At 38.1% G+C, this 16,042-nt stretch overlaps 1 protein-coding gene across 3 annotated transcripts in view; it reads right to left on the bottom strand.

Moving 5' to 3' along the window:
* Positions 1-15,613, bottom strand: part of XPO1 (exportin 1) — a 45,455-nt gene extending 29,842 nt beyond the window's left edge. Inside the window, exons 1-4 of one of the 3 annotated variants that reach the window (XM_035728813.1) lie at positions 15,595-15,613; positions 11,338-11,469; positions 5,670-5,771; positions 2,161-2,233 (exon numbers count right to left, since the gene is read on the bottom strand). In XM_035728813.1, coding sequence (XP_035584706.1) covers positions 2,161-2,233; positions 5,670-5,771; positions 11,338-11,463 — 301 coding nt within the window. In that variant the 5' untranslated portion in view covers positions 11,464-11,469; positions 15,595-15,613. Of the gene's footprint in view, positions 1-2,160; positions 2,234-5,669; positions 5,772-11,337; positions 11,470-13,914; positions 14,245-14,751; positions 15,532-15,594 lie in introns of those variants that run through there. The other 2 variants (XM_035728811.1, XM_035728812.1) reach the window with 2 other exon arrangements.
* Positions 15,614-16,042: the final 429 nt, after the last annotated feature.

The following is a 16,042-nucleotide window of genomic DNA, read 5'->3' as shown; positions in this document are numbered from 1 at the left end:
TCTTTTTTATAGGTAACAGCTGATCCTTGAACAACATGGGCTTGAAGTGGCCGGGTCCACTCATATGTGCATTAAAAATATACATACAGTACAGTACTGTAAATGTATATTCTCTTCAGTTTTCTTAATAACATTCTTTTCCCTAGAAATGTTACATTACATAAGAATACAGCATGTAATAGATATTATAATACAAAACAGGTGTTCATCAACTTTGTTACTTGCAAGGCTTCCAGTCAACAGTAGGCTATATTAGTAGTTATGTTTTGGAGAGTCAAAAGTTATACATGGATTTTCAAACTGCATGGGGGTGGTGGTGGTGGTGTTACCCCTAACCCCTATGCTGTTCAGGGCCAACTGTACTGTTTGCAGAGAAACAAAGAAGTATCTCACCAACACAGAATAGAATACATAAAACAAAACTCTTTTAAGTCAGGCAGAATAGTCACCTCTCCAGTTTTTTCAAACATACAGATTTTTAGAAGTAAACAGTCTTATGCACCCTGGAGTATGTGTACATTTGATATTTATACATAAATATGAGAGCTACTGTGACTTTAGGATAAAAACCAAAACATACTACTTCCATTCATGTAGAAATCCTCAGGGAGACCATTAGTTCTAATTTTTTCAGTAACAAATAGAACCATGACTTTGATAAACCAGGATCATTTAAATCGTTTAATTTTAAAGCTGAAAAAATGTTGAAGGATCATCTAGTACAATTCTTATGTGGTAAGAGGCAGAGGTCTAGGTATTTAGAAACAGAAGAGGGGCTTAACCAATCAACAGCAGCCGAGCAACAAGAACCACATCCAAGATCCCTGAAGAGCAGTGACCAAGTATGGAGATCTATTTGGGCCACACAGCCAACCTGTACTCATTAACTTCCGAGGTCACACATCATCATCTAAAATGGTTTCAACCCCAAATAAAACATTTAAATAGGAACCTTTTTTGGAGGCACTATTTCCCCCCTATATGGTCATTCTTACCCTATGGTTTATATGGTACAGTAAGGATATTGCCATTAAAAACTGCCTTATTCGCCTCTGAACATACTAAAAGATACCGGCTCTCTAGAGAAAGACTAGCTGTGTAAATCCAGGTCACTCTCCCACCACAAAGATGACATGAGAAAGCAAGTGATAAGACATATTAAAGATCAACAGTCACAATGAATCATGGAACACATCAAAAAAAAAACTACAAAAACAAAAAAAAGATCAACAGTCAAAGAAAGGAGACAGATTTTAATAGAAAAAAAAAAATGCCACCCAGTAGTAGCATACTCCCCATTGTAAAGTCCAGGCTTATATTTATGTATTTTTCAGAGATTAAACAAACAAGTGATATAGAGTAGGTGATAGAGGCAGTATGTGAAAACTGGAAGTAACTTTATCAATATACTCCAAGAGACTAAGCTTGCTCCAAGTGTCTTAAAGCAGGACTACCTTTACTGACACTGTAGAAGGGCAAAAGCTAAGTATCAATAGCAGGCATCATCACATCTTCATTCTTTCCTTTCCCTAACGTAGAAGCTGATCTCTTCTAAAGCAGGCCCAGAATTTCCAAAGGTAGAGCTTTGCGATTTTTGTTTTTTATTTTAAATAGGCTCCATGCCCTGCGCCAACATGAAGCTTGAACTCACAACCCTAAGATCAAGACCTGAGCAGAGATTAAGAGTTGGGACACCTAACTGACTGAGCCACCCAGGCACCCCAATCTTTGATTTTTTTAAAACTTCATTTTTCCCTTGCTCTGTTAAGTTTATGTACTATTTAATGTGCTACAATACTTATGAGTTACTGTTAGGCAAACTTTTTATAACCATGTATAAGAACACATATTCAAATTTCATTCACTTTCAGTCATGGTCCTGATTAACTACAAGCTGATATATATTTTTTCACCACAGCATTTACTGTGAACAGTTTGACCACTTCGGTCTCTTTCCCCCAAAAAGTAACCTTTTTCCTCCCCTGCCCCCAAATATAAATAGAACCTGTCTTCGCACTTGATGAAAGCAGTAATCTCTATCAGAGCTATTAAACTACTGAAGATTTAACACCACCACCCCACTGCCCAACATTCAACTATAATAAAAATGCCAAAACTAATACAATTCTGAATTTATAATTCTTTAAAACATTTTCCTACCTTCACACTGGTTCCTTGGAAGAATCTTCCACCTTGTTTTTATCACATTTTCCAAAATTTGTAGTCCATAATACTGAAAATTGGAGAATAGAAACATGTGAATATATTGCTATAATACTGGCAACTTTCAGGATTCACAAATGGACAGACATTCACACATTTACATCTAAAGTTTCAAAAACATTATGCTACCAAGTTTAATTACATATATTAAACAAGGATCTATTCACCCATATACTGAGTTTTCATGCATTTTCCTCATTTTGTTTACTACTCTATTTAACGTCCTGCTGTTTATACATGCTCACACCAGGAGGAAGAACCAAATAAAAAGCCCTTTAGCAGCCAAATGGGCTTATCTGTAGAAGGAAAAGTAGCAGCCAGATATGAATTCACAGCATAAATGACTGCTCATCGGCTCACGTACTTTAACACGACCAGGCTCCTAAGAATTTAGCAGCTTGGATGCTCTCAAGCTTCCTACCATCCTCTAGGAGTTGTAAACTCTTGGCCAAGTATTAAAGTATTGTCACAGATACTTTCTGTAGAAAGTGTTTATAAACATCTCTGGTGTGTTTCTTAAGGAGCAGCAAGACAGCCCACGGGTTTAATTTTAAATTTTAATCCCACCCTTACATTTGCTATTTCTACTAATTTAAAGATAAACTTTTGTGCACAGTCAAAAATAATACACAAACGCATGTTGCAATCTGTTTTTACCTTTCAGGTATTCCTTCCTAAATATAAAAGTCTTAACTAAAAATGTAAGAAAGTTAATACAGATACCACTTTCAAGCCATTTTGTCCCTCCTGCTGATTACTCACTCTAAATAGTCAACAACATTCACAACAATTTATAATGCTATAGGAGTTACTACCCAAAATTATTACCATGACCAATTAGTGTGGATAGACAGGAGGAAGAAAAGGGACAAAATTGTTGTGGTATGTTTCAATTGTCTTAGGTAGGGAAGAATGAGCTATAATACCTGAAAGGTAAACTCATTCATATATAGACATAGAACCTCAGATTGCAAGTTTTGGCTGAGAATAAGAGTTCATCTTTAAAATGGTTAGTCATCACACAATAAAATAGGAGCATTAGTATTTCAACCAAAGGGATCATGTGAATGCTCGTTTTATCCAAAGCACAATATAGACTGTCCCAAACTACATTGTGCTCAAATAGTAAATGTTTTTGCTGTTCTCTTTCATTTTAACATTTCATACTTTAAGAAAATTTTGTCATTTCAACTAAAATCCTACATTTGCAGAACATTCCTTAAAAAGACTTCCAAAATTAAAACAAGGCCAAAGCAAAATTCTGAAATTACAAATTTGATACCATTAAAGGGTTTCATAACCAGCAGTAAATACTGAAACTTTCTAACCTGTTCATTTACAATCCCTTTATAGGTCTAGGTCTCAGAAAAATATACATAGGCAAAAAAGGTTTCTGATTGACTGAAATTTTCAATTAACTTTTGAGAACATACTACCCTAAAAACTTCAAATTTTATAGACATGACACTGTCAAAGTTTTACTAAGTCAAAACAATGCATTTCTTACTACTTGGAATATATCCTCTTGTTAATTCTCAACCAATTAAAAAGATCTTTAAAAAACTAAAAATCCACAAATACACCAGTAAGAAGCAACAATCTCAGTGAAAACTTCACCCTATTTAGCCAGCGTTTTTCAGCTTATGCTATTACCCTGCTTCCTTTTCCTTGATACTTTTGTTACCTAAATTACCTATTTACTAACCTCTACTCCTTTCCCCACCTGTAAAATGACAGCATTAGCTTGCTGAAGATACAATTCATATTTTTCTTTCTGCCAACCCTGCTTGAGGCAGTAAGCCCAACAAAAGCTTTTTATAAATTAAGTCAAAGGAATACAGAGATCACCGTCATAACATCCTAAAACCCAATCTCACCTAAACATTATGACTCCACATATGAAGAGAATTTACATTTTTTGAATTAGAGTATTTTGATTAAAAAAATCTTAACTGCTAGCCAAATCTAAGGGTCAATCGTAAATGACTATTTTGGAAATATCCATAAATAATCCAAATATCACTTTAAAGAATTAATTACATTTCTGCTTTACATCTCAGGACTTGAGAAATCCACTGCTGAGTTATGAAGATGAGGGACAGATAACAGCAAAGACTAAATGAAAAAAATAAATGCATGAAATGATCCCTATGGTAGAAATTTCTACTGAGCCCTTAGAAATACTTATTTTATGCATTGAATTCCCCTTTCCCCTCCCACCGCCCATGAAACAAAAACAATTGATGAACAGAATTCAGTTAAAGGGAATCAAAAGGGTAGACCTTGTGGAGGCCTGCCGTCAAAGCCTAGCTGTGTCAGTTGCACAGGAAGACACCCCTTTTCTTCCTATTACAAGCAATCAACATAATGGAACATTATGATTAATATCAGGTAGTGTTAACATCTTTAAAGAAAAAAAAAATGATTGCATAAAAGCCAAATGTCATAGTGCATAAATTTAGCACCAAATCATTTGTAATTTATGTAAATTGAAGAATTCTTTACCTGTTGCTTTCTTTCTGTTCCTCTAATCATCTCATTTTTCACAAGACAAATTTGAGTTTTTAAAAATACTGTTGATAAATCAACTTAAACATTAGTAATGTCTGTCAGTATAAAAAGCAAAATTTACCAGGCAAGCAAACAGGCAAACACTATTATGTTACTTAAGGTTAGCACTTTGAGGAAGTTCTGGACTGTATTTTTGCCCTAAAATTTACAAGATGTCAAAACTAATTAATATTTTAAAACTGTTAATTAATACAGTCTGATTTCAGAAACAGATGTGAAAATGGCTATTTTCTGTTTTAACACAATGTATACCAAGTGGAAATCTTGTGTGTATTAAACAGAATGCCATGCATGGTATTTTATTACTTTAAGGCAGTTTAAAGAAAAGTGTGAATCATCAAGCCTAAAACAGTCAAAACACATTTTGATCAACCCTTCTGTTCAAACTAGGAAAAAAGGACCCAAATTATAACATTTTTCAATTGCAAATAAAAACTGAGTGCTGTCCCATTTAAAGCATTGGTACCATGGAGCAGGGTTTTATGCTGCCCACACAACTTGGTGTTGGAGGTGCCTAGCCTGTATTATTATATTGATTACTTGCCCAAAATAATTCCTCTGTTTCATCTCTGAATAACATTCAGAATTTATGCTACTTAGATCTGTATACATATTCTAAAAACAAAAACAAAAACAAAAACAAAAAAGCAACCAAAAAAGCCACCTTGCATACTAGTCCCAATTACAAAACTTCATTCATAATTCTTAGGACTATTTGCAAGAATTAATTCTATGTTTCAGACTCAATTTTGAAGTTAACAATATTAAATAATTTGAGTTAACAAATGCTAATACTAAAAATGAGATACCTTCCTCAAAGTTTATGACTGGAAGAAAAGAAGAAATAATGGATTTTAAAACCACCACTTGCTTACTTTCGTGTTCATATTCTGTGAAAATTCCAAAATTGTGTCGACTCTTGTCCACGCATCAGGATGCTCCTTTAAATGTGTCAGTACTTCTTGAGCCATTCTTTGCTAAAATATTACATGAAAATAATTTTAAGCTCACTTGTTCTTTTTAATCATTCATTAAAATGGTATTGAGCAAGGCACAAATTCTAATAGGACAGTGATTCTATTAACTTTCTGAAACACTCAAGAAATAATTAGTCCATACAGAAATAAAAATGTATCCACCATCACTCTTAAACTTCAATTTATTTATTTACCTGAGAGAGAGAGAGAGAGAGAGACAGCAAGAGAGGGAACACAAACAGGGGGAGTGGGAGAGCCAGGGCGCCCGAGGCGGGGCTCGATCCCAGGACCCTGGGACCATGACCTGAGCCGAAGGCAGATACCCAACGACTGAGCCACCCAGGTGCCCCTTAAACTTCAATTTAAAATGGGAATATACGTCCCTTTGAAACTAGTTTTTTTTGCAATCTACTACTTTATTTGGTATTCTCAAAATGGAACTTAAATTCAACCAATGCTAACAAAGATTTCTCTAGCGTAAAGGGAGTTCTCAGCACTTAACTGAAAGCAACATATAAAAATTCACATATACTTAATTACGTAATGGTACTCCCTGTCTTACAAGTTACCAAGATTATCTCCAACAAACTTACCTATAAAAATCTATTTCATGGGGAAAAAAATAATATATACATGTTTTTTTCCTTGGGAAAACTGATAAAAACTAGGTCTAAGTAAGGCTACAAACCTGATACATAAAAAACACGAAGACCCTGAACCCCTTTAAAAAAAAAATCTCTTAAATTTACTGTAAATACACATTTTTTGTTTTCTGAAAGTCTTCTAAATTTCATTATCAAATCCTAGCTTATTTTGAAAGCTTGATATCTTTAAGATCTTATTTGATAGAGTGGGCACGGAGAGAGAGGGGGGACAGATAAGCAGAGGGAGAGAATCTCAAGCAGACACCGCACTGAGCACAGAGCCTGACAGAGTGAGTTCAATCCCAGGACCCCGAGATCATGACCTGAGCTGAAACCAGGAGTCAGACATTTAACCTACTGAGACACGCAAGCACCCGTTTTCATCTTTAAAATGCAAACCCAGAAATAATAAAAACCTATATATCCATCATCTACAATGAACAAATATTAACACTGTTTTACTTGTATTTGTTTTTCTTTTAAACATAAAAGTTCTGGGACGCCTGGGTGGCTCAGTAGTTAAGCATCTGCCTTCGGCTCCAGTCGTGATCCCAGGGTCCTGGGATTGAGCCCCACATCGCATCGGGCTCCCTGCTCAGCGGGAGTCTGCTTCTCCCTCTCCTACTCCCCCTGCTTGTGTTCCCTCTCTCACTGTGTCTCTGTCAAATAAATAAAATCTTAAAAAAAAAAAAAATTTAAAATAAACATAAAAGTTCTAAAACTTATGGAAATCACCTTTATACCTTTTCTCCAGTGCCATTTCCGTCCTTTTGCTCCTTTAGAGATAATGACTTTCATGAATTTGGTGTCTTTTCCTGTCCATATTTTCTCAGCATGTGCATAAATTTCATGAATGATACAATTGTGTGGTCACTAAATTTTATATAAATAGTATATTATAAAAAACACTACAATCTGCTCTTTTCATTTGACACTTTCCCTCCGCTTTATTATAAGGTATAACAGACAATGGAGTTTTAGAGACCTAGCCATATTGACACTATGTATCTACTCTCTTCATTTTAACCATTATAGTTTTATAATGGTATGAACACATTTTACCCAAGGCTGTTAATTCTATTGATTTTTTTCAAGAAGTAATAGCTTAATCTTTTCACCTTTAAAGGCAGTTTTGTAGCTCAACTGGATCCTCCCTAATTACCTTTTACCTAGTTCTATCACACATAAGTAAGAAGTTTGGTAATTTTAAAGTTTGTCAATTATCTTTCTGTTAGATTGATTCAACTTGATCAAGGGTTTGATTTTATGGGTTATAAAGCAAGCATCAAAGAGGGGGAAAGAAGCATTCCAATTTGAACCATCTCTGACAGACACCTCAAAATCATCTTTAACTTAGGTTTTATTCCAACTTACAAGAAAAAAAATCATGCTTATTTTGGCTTTGATATTAAGAATTATTTTCCTTAGGTAGCAGACATAGTGGTTTCCCCCATCAACCAACTAGCAACATACACTGCTTATTGTTTAAAAGAAAACTTAAAAAATATACACCCACTAAGTAGTGGTTTTGTACCTTGACACCACCACCAGAACCACCATGGAACTTGTAAGAAAAACCAGTTGCCTGGGTTCCAACCTACAAGTACAGGGTTCGAGCTAGAGTACAAGCTCTTAAAATATACATATTTTGATTAGATTTCGTTAAGGGACTAATAGTTTTAAGGAGTTATAATTACGCTATATAATGACAAAAAGCAGAAAAAATAGTGATCTGAGTTATCTAGGGCCAAAGCACACTTTAGCAATGTTTTGACTGTCTCCCAGAGAGTATCTAACTAGATCTATTCATTTCTCACTAGTTATATTCTTGCACATAAAATAGTAACAAATAACAAGAGCATGAGGTATATCAAAGATCAATGATCAATGCCTAGTAAAAGTCAATTTGGTCAAGATACTCTATCAGAACTTTTGAAATGACCATTGTGCACTATTATCATTAACACTGCATAAATCATGTCCTTTCCTTTTAGTCATCCTTTTACTCTCTAAGTCACTTCTAGTATTTGCATCTTAGCGTCTTTACTTTGTCCTAACCCCACTATCCTTACATAATATTCTTTTATTAACTAAAACTCCAGAAGGGGTTAAAAAAGACACGGAAGGAAACTAAAGGAGAGAATCTGGTATCTCCCTGTGTTACTCAATGAATGGTGAAAGTATTTTAGTTGCTAAGCAATAGATTAAGAGTTCAAGTCACTTAACACAGTATTGGAGAAAACAACTCTTCCATATATTTTTCCCGCTGGCTGCCTAACTTGGCTAAAAATAGAAAAATACTTAGAAGAGAAGATAGCCCTAATGTTACAGTGTTAAATATCCTTCTATAGTGCCCATTTGGACATAGGCTCTGGGTATAGATTAAAAGGCACCATTCTAACAATTTCTTCCCCTCCAAAATTATGTAATCCTTAAAAAAAAAATTAGCTTCCTCTGAGTTTTAAGGTTTAATCAGCATAATTTCTATAGCTGCCATTTTTAGGACATATGAGACTGGAAAAAAATTAAGAAACCATACAATATTTTAAAACAATGAGTTTGTGTAAATATGCTAATTCTTTATACTTCCAAAAGTACCCTTTAAACAGAATGCCTTCTAAGTATGAGGCACCATAACAGGTGCTTTTACAAACCCCACTATCTTCCAGTCTCCTGTAAGGTAGCTAACTTTGTAGCTGAAACTCTAGAGCAATGACTAGAAAACTTACTGGACTAAAACAAGACACCCCTCACTAAAAACGTTTTCCACGACAGCTTTTTTCTTCTTTTTATTCAGAATAAGACCCCCAAAGAGGTGGCATATGAAAAATCCACTGAACTACAAGTGTAAAGACACACTTTGAGATAAAAAGTTTTTAGCTGACTTTTAAGAGCTCTAAGCCTCCATTTCCTTATCTATAACAATGACAAATAGCAGTTTGTGACTATTTGTAACAAATTTGTCTTATAACTAGACATATAGTTCTTACTTTTGGGAAAGTTTATTTTGCCTTGATAAATAGAAAACACTTTCCTAAGTCTATATTTTATTAAAAAATCAAATTTAAAACAAATCATTAAATCTTAATAATGTGAAACATTACTAAAGGCAGCAGCAGCACCTATATATATATATATATATATATATATATAAAGTCTTTTTTTTTTTAAAGTGATCTCTATACCCAACATGAGGCTTCAACTCACATCTGTGAGATCAAGAGTCAAATGCTCTTCCAACTGAGCCAGCCAGGCACCCCACCACCAATATATTCTTCATGATAAAAACTATTACTTCTTAGTTATAAGCCTAGAAGAATATTGGTCTTTGTTTATCCATCATACTTTCAGATGTTGTGAGCCACGTTAAAAAAGAACAAAGATTTAAACAGCAGTAGCAGCTAAGTGAGGTGATAAAATTAAATTGCCATCTTCCGGGCGCCTGGGTGGCTCAGTTGGTTAAGCGACTGCCTTCGGCTCAGGTCATGATCCTGGAGTCCCGGGATCGGGTCCGCATTGGGCTCCCTGCTCGGCGGGGAGTCTGCTTCTCCCTCTGACCCTCTCCCCTCTCATGCTCTCTCTCTCTTTCTCTCTCTCAAATAATATTTAAAAAAAATAAATAAATAAATTGCCATCTTCCTAATGGCTACAAGACTTGTGCTTCTAATATATTCAAAGTTGAGCCCAGCCTTACTTCTCTACTTCCAAAAGTAGCTTCTTTCCATACATGCATGTTAGAATGAAATGAAGCTTAAAGCTCCATGTTGAATGTATAGCACAAAGAAACAACTACATGGTAGGTGTAATACATACGGATGGAATAACTTTTCAGGAAGGCTTTTGGAGACAAGAACATGGACCAAAAGCCACTAGGAGTTAGAAAACCGGACCAACCTTACAAAATCTGCAGAATAATTTTTACCACTCATACAACTTTCATGGTCCCCTTTCAAGTTTTCTCTTTGTTATATATATACTAAAACCAATAATGTATTTCAGAGGGAATGGAATATTTATGCACATGCTAGTATTTATACATCATGCTCTTTAGATAATCTATAAAAGATAAAATTTCTACCTTTCAGGTTTCTAAAAAGTGTGATAGCACTCAGGGTTTAACTATGCAAATATAAACTAGTATCTTCAAGACATGTACTAACTAGACATCATCTACTAGGAATAGAGTATTTTGGCAACAAAATTTTTCTGGTTTTTGTCACATCACCTTAAAAGACTTTTAAATCCAACAACAGAAAATTTTACAATTTAAAACTCCTCATGTGATTAACTCCACAGAGTGAAGATTCAAGATTACCCAGTTTCTTATAACATAAACACCTAAAAAAATTATGAACATTCCTGTCTTGCCTATCATTCAATTGGGTGTTTTTAAAAAATAAAAACCCAAAAACTTTAAACTCATCAAAACATGGATTATGTGTAAGATAACTGCCTACATTAATAGACCACTTTTACAAGTCTTAAATTCAAATAATTTAAGTTGCTTGGTATTGCTGGACTTTTAAAACAAGTTTTTATCAGTGAAGAACTTCTGTAATTTAAATGTTTCAAAAATACAAGAATCTTTTAACTCCAAATATATTACATACATAAAAGATACACAACCTTTAGTATCTATAAAACATTCAATACATTAGGCTCTATCTTTCATTAAATTGACTAAAGGTTTCTTAAAAGACAAAACAAGTAATAATATTCCAAAACATCTCATTCTAACCACGTCAAAATATAATGCACATACTGCAATTTCTGCAGGCCGCTTCTCATTGGTTAATATATAGTTTCAATTTAATACAAACTATGGAACACTTTTCAAAAAGGCGGTAATTTAAAATCTTATTCTAACTGAATAACTTCATTGCACTCTATCAATGTTATAAAGTTTTGCTCAGCTTCTTTACCTGGGCTCCTTCTCCATGGTATAAGCAATTCACCACATTGTCTAGAAGGTTGATATCCAGTTTTTGGCTGAAATCGAGCAGCTGACGAGCTGCATGGTCTGCTAACATTGTCATAATTGCTGGCATAGATTACTGTAAATAAAGAAAAAAATTTAAGGTGCCTATGAAATTTTGGTATTACCAGTCAGAAACTTTCTACTCAAGTTATTTTACTTCAACCATGTTCTTACAAGTATTATAATGAGTATTTTAGACACTACCTAAATAAATTACAGTAAAAGCAACTAAATGCTGAAGATACTTAGCTACTACGTAACTGCTTTAGTTAAGGTCCATTCAACTTTTCTAGTGTCTATTTTAAATTCCCAGAAAAATCTTACTGTTCTACTAATATTTAAATAAAATTACTCCTAACCTCTTTTAATGAAACCGTTATTAGGAATTTATGGCTCTAAAAATTGATACAGTTCAAAGTCTTAATCTCAAATTTTTAGGTACAGATAAAGTTTAAGTGGATTTACCCCTTCCTAAATAGGGTCTTCTGTTTCAGTAAAAGCTCCCTTCCCTGTATGTTACCTTAATTTTTAAGATATGCTGAAAAAAACAGGAAGATACTGAAAGTTAAATGTGGTATCCAAGTTTTCTTATTATATATACCAATAACTAGCAGAACTTAAAAAATTTTTATATTCAAACCATCTATTTCTTTCAGCCCTCAATAAATGTGGAGATTAAAATTCCTTGAACATGTCTAGAAAAACACTTTACAGCAGCATGTCAAACTTTTTTTTTACAACTTCCAGGTATTCATTGGCAAGGTAAAAAACTGTAAAAGCTTGCCAAATATTTTTCAAATAAAGAGATATTCTGTAATAACAGAAAAACAAACTTCTTCACCTCACATGATGCACTGGTTAAAACCCACCAGTTTATATGCAATGTTACCCTTTTAAGAGGATTCTAACCCAAGATGCTGGCACACATTCACATTTTTGTTGCCCAGCATTATAAAAATCTTTGCTTTTTCTTCAAAGCCAGTGCCACTGTAGTCTGACTGGCTAAATCAGTACTCCTTAATCTTTTTGGGTCAAGATGCCTTACAATCAGAAGAACAGGATAGCGCCTGTCAAATTTTAAAAACTCACAATTTTGTATACAATCACAGAAAATCCAAGACACCTTGAAAGTCATGCATGAAACCTCAGGTTAAGAACCCCTGGTTGACCGTAGTTGGACCCAACAAAGTCAGCTGGTTACCTCCACTTCTCCCTCTCTTAAAAACCTTCCAGGATCAGGAAATGGGTGGGATTTGATTACATTATGTTTGACAGGATAGATAAAAGACTGTTTCTTGGCTTCTTGAGCAGTTTAAAAATGTTAACAACAATGGCAGCAATTTCAATTTTAACACAAATGCTTTATTTAATGATAATGCCAATTACAAAAAAAATGTTAAGTGTAAATGATGAGTCAATAAGTTAGAGGTAATGTAAAAATTGAGAAATTAGGAGTTCAAGGATTTTTATTCCTCTGAAATCGTTCAGCCCATTACTGACAGCAAAAACTGGTGAGATCTCAAAAATTCATAGCAGTTATTAATGTTTTTAATACCAAAAGAATATCTGACATGCATTAACAAAAATCTCTAATCTACATACGAATATAAAAATGGAAATACATATATATATTCCACCAAATGTGTAAATTTCCTCGCATCAAATACCATATTTTAAAGATCAGAACAGTCTTAAAAATTGAGATAGAAAAACAATGCCCACAAAGCACCAAGATGTACATATCAAAGGTTTTCAATTTTTGGTTAAAAATGGAACTAACTTTTCTCCTACGTAGTCCTATCATAATTTAATAACCCAAACAAAAAGAACAATTTGACTATAAAAAGTTTCATTTTCAAGTACATTGTCCTTACAGAGTTCTTCGAGCTAAACTCCTGTGAAAAATCAGGTTTAGAATAGAAGCTTGCGTTAAATACAGTAGTTTGCCATCCTTAGAACTAGCGGCTATCTTCGAAATGACCTACCTATTCTTGAACTGTACAGAAATGGCGGCTTTCTGGTCAATGCCAAGCACATTTAGTCCCCCAAATCAAACAGCTTCCAAAACATTCTTTCCATTAACAGCAGTGTCCCACACGCTTAAGATACACAATCAGGCAGATAGCAAACAGCCATCGCGGGAGAGCGTGAAACCACAATCGCTTTTTTTCCTTGGGACACTCAATCCTAAAATCCACTCACTGGATAGCATATACAAGGGATTATCCAGCAATGTGACTCTACAAGTGACTACCAAAATACCTTCACTGCCACTTCTAACTGAATAAGCAGGCAGCTGCACATTGCCAGCTCCCATCCAAACCATAACCGTTGCTTTATGATTACTAAGTAGTAGGTCAAAAAACAAGTCGCTACAAGGAGAGACTGCTACTTAGATGTGTGGGCAATTGCCTGCTTCATTCAGTAGAAACACACCTCACTAAGGCCCGCCCTCCCCTCGCTTCCCACCCGAACCGATTTGCAGCAGTTCTAACTATAGCATACCGGAGCAAGCACTCACCCCGCCCATACTCGGAGGAGGCATTTAGACCAGGCGCCTGAAGTTCACCGCCCCATTCTCAATGCAGCATGGCCTCTGCGTGATCAGAGGAGGTCCGGGCTGGGCAAATCTCTAAAGCTTCCTCTACTACTCCACTTCTTCCCACCCATCCCAAACTCGGAGACATCGGAATGAAGGAGAATCAGGGCATCATCCACTGTACAATCCAGCAGTAAAACGATTCGGTCGCTTAACACACTCAACCCGCTCCCCCCAACAAACTACAGAACGGAATCCAATTTACAGAACCCTGAACAATCAACTAACCTTTCCTACTTCTAATCCTACTCTGCAAAAAACCAGAGAGATTTCGAGTTTCCTTGCAGGAGGAGGAGGGACTCGGCAGCCCCTCCCTCCCCCGATCCCAAGCTCTCCACCGAGGGGCCACGTGATGCAGGCGGACGTTTCAATGCTGCTGCACTAAATATTTCTGGAAACTTCCACTCCTAATAATTTACAGAGATGTTCCTGAAATCACCCCAAGTTCTCCCCAGCCCCCTGGGCTGGGGAAGCCCTTCCACACCCACACCGGCCTCGCTTCACTATCACGCTCCTCGCCTTCCTCCACCGCCACCCGCACACGCGAATAACCCAGCAAGCGCTACCCTCTCGCGGCCGCCTCCCCGCCTCCATCCCCCAGCGACAGAAGCGGCTCCATTCAATCGCAGGCTCTGCTGTGGGCCCGCCGCCGCCGCCGCCTCCCGGGCTCGCCTCCCGCGGCCGCCGCCGCGCCCCACGCCGGCCTCCTCCCGCCCGGCCGCCGCCCGACCCTCGGCCCCGAAGACACAGTCGACTTACCCAGAGATTGAACCAACTGCTGCTTCTTTCCTTGTCGGGGGATTAGGGCGAGGGAAGGTGGGGAGGGGGGAGAGGGGAGGAAATCAAGGTGGGTTTCACAGTTTTCCCACCTTAAAAAAGGAAATTAAAAAAACGAAGATAAGGGCAAAAAAAGCTCAACAATATTTACTATTTCAGGGACACCCCCCACGACACACACCCACCCGCCCCCCCCAAAAAAGGAAGGGGAATTAATCCGTGGAATAAATGCTCCCGCCTGGCTGGGGAGTGAGGGAAGGGGGAGGGGAAAAGGGTCAAGTCCCAAAGATTCAGCCCCAGGGGGACCCTCCAGCCACAGGCGGCAGCAGAAGCGGCAGGAGTAAGGGATATAGAGTCCACAAGGTCGGGGGACGCTCTGCTGCCGGTTGCAGTCCGACTCCCCCCTACCAAAATACGGCTCCCTCTCTCACGCGGCTCCGGCGCTGGGCCCCCCCACCCAGGCTCGCCTAAACTTTCCCCCCTTCTCCTGCTCCTCAGCGACTGGTGGTTCCCCCCTCCCCCTCTGGGTGGTTGCACGGACTGCAGCAGCAAAGACTGGAACAGGCACCGCCGCCGGGGCTGTAGCTACTGTTGCTCTTGCTGATGCTGTAGCTCCCGCTGCTCCTGCCGCGGCCGCTGCAGCCGCTTCTCCCCCTCCTCCTAGTGCCTCAAACTCGGAACCGGTTGAAACCGGTTCAGACTGGGAGATTCCATCTCGGTTGAGTTTTCAGCCCATGGCGCCGCGGAGCGTTTGGAACCTGGGCCTCCGCCCCCAGCCCGCCTGCCCATTGGCCGGTTCCAGCCACAGCCGCGCCATCAGCCTACCTCTTATTGGTCAGATCGCCCGTCAATCCCACCTCAAGTCTCCACACGAGCCCGCCGCTTCGGCCCCCGCCTCTTTCCAGCAGCGATTTGCCTGCAGAGTGGGGGAGGGGAAGTGGGGCGGGTCGAAAAGGAGCAAGAGGGGGGTGGAAGAGGAGGAGGTGGGACGAAGAGCTGAGCCCAGCTGAGAAGAGAGCGAAGACAAGCCGCGCGGAGGATTGGTGCGAGCGACCTGTCAATCAAGTGCAGCCCGCCCTCGACTTCCCGTCCCCCTCCCGCTGCTCCCCCTCCCAATGCTTAGCCCGCAGGCCCGGCCTTTCCGGCCCGCTCATTGGCTGGGCGCGTTTGGTGACGGAGAGGGTGGGGCGCAGCTCGTGAGCTGCTGGCGGCGCGAGTTTGAGCGCGGCGCGCGGCAGCGTTCGCTCGGCTCTCTCCCGATCCGCGCCGGCCC

The sequence above is a fragment of the Zalophus californianus genome, chromosome 8 (assembly GCF_009762305.2).
Source record: "Zalophus californianus isolate mZalCal1 chromosome 8, mZalCal1.pri.v2, whole genome shotgun sequence".
In the NCBI taxonomy this organism is placed as follows: Eukaryota; Metazoa; Chordata; class Mammalia; order Carnivora; family Otariidae; genus Zalophus; species Zalophus californianus.
This window is presented reverse-complemented; position numbering and strand designations above follow the sequence as displayed.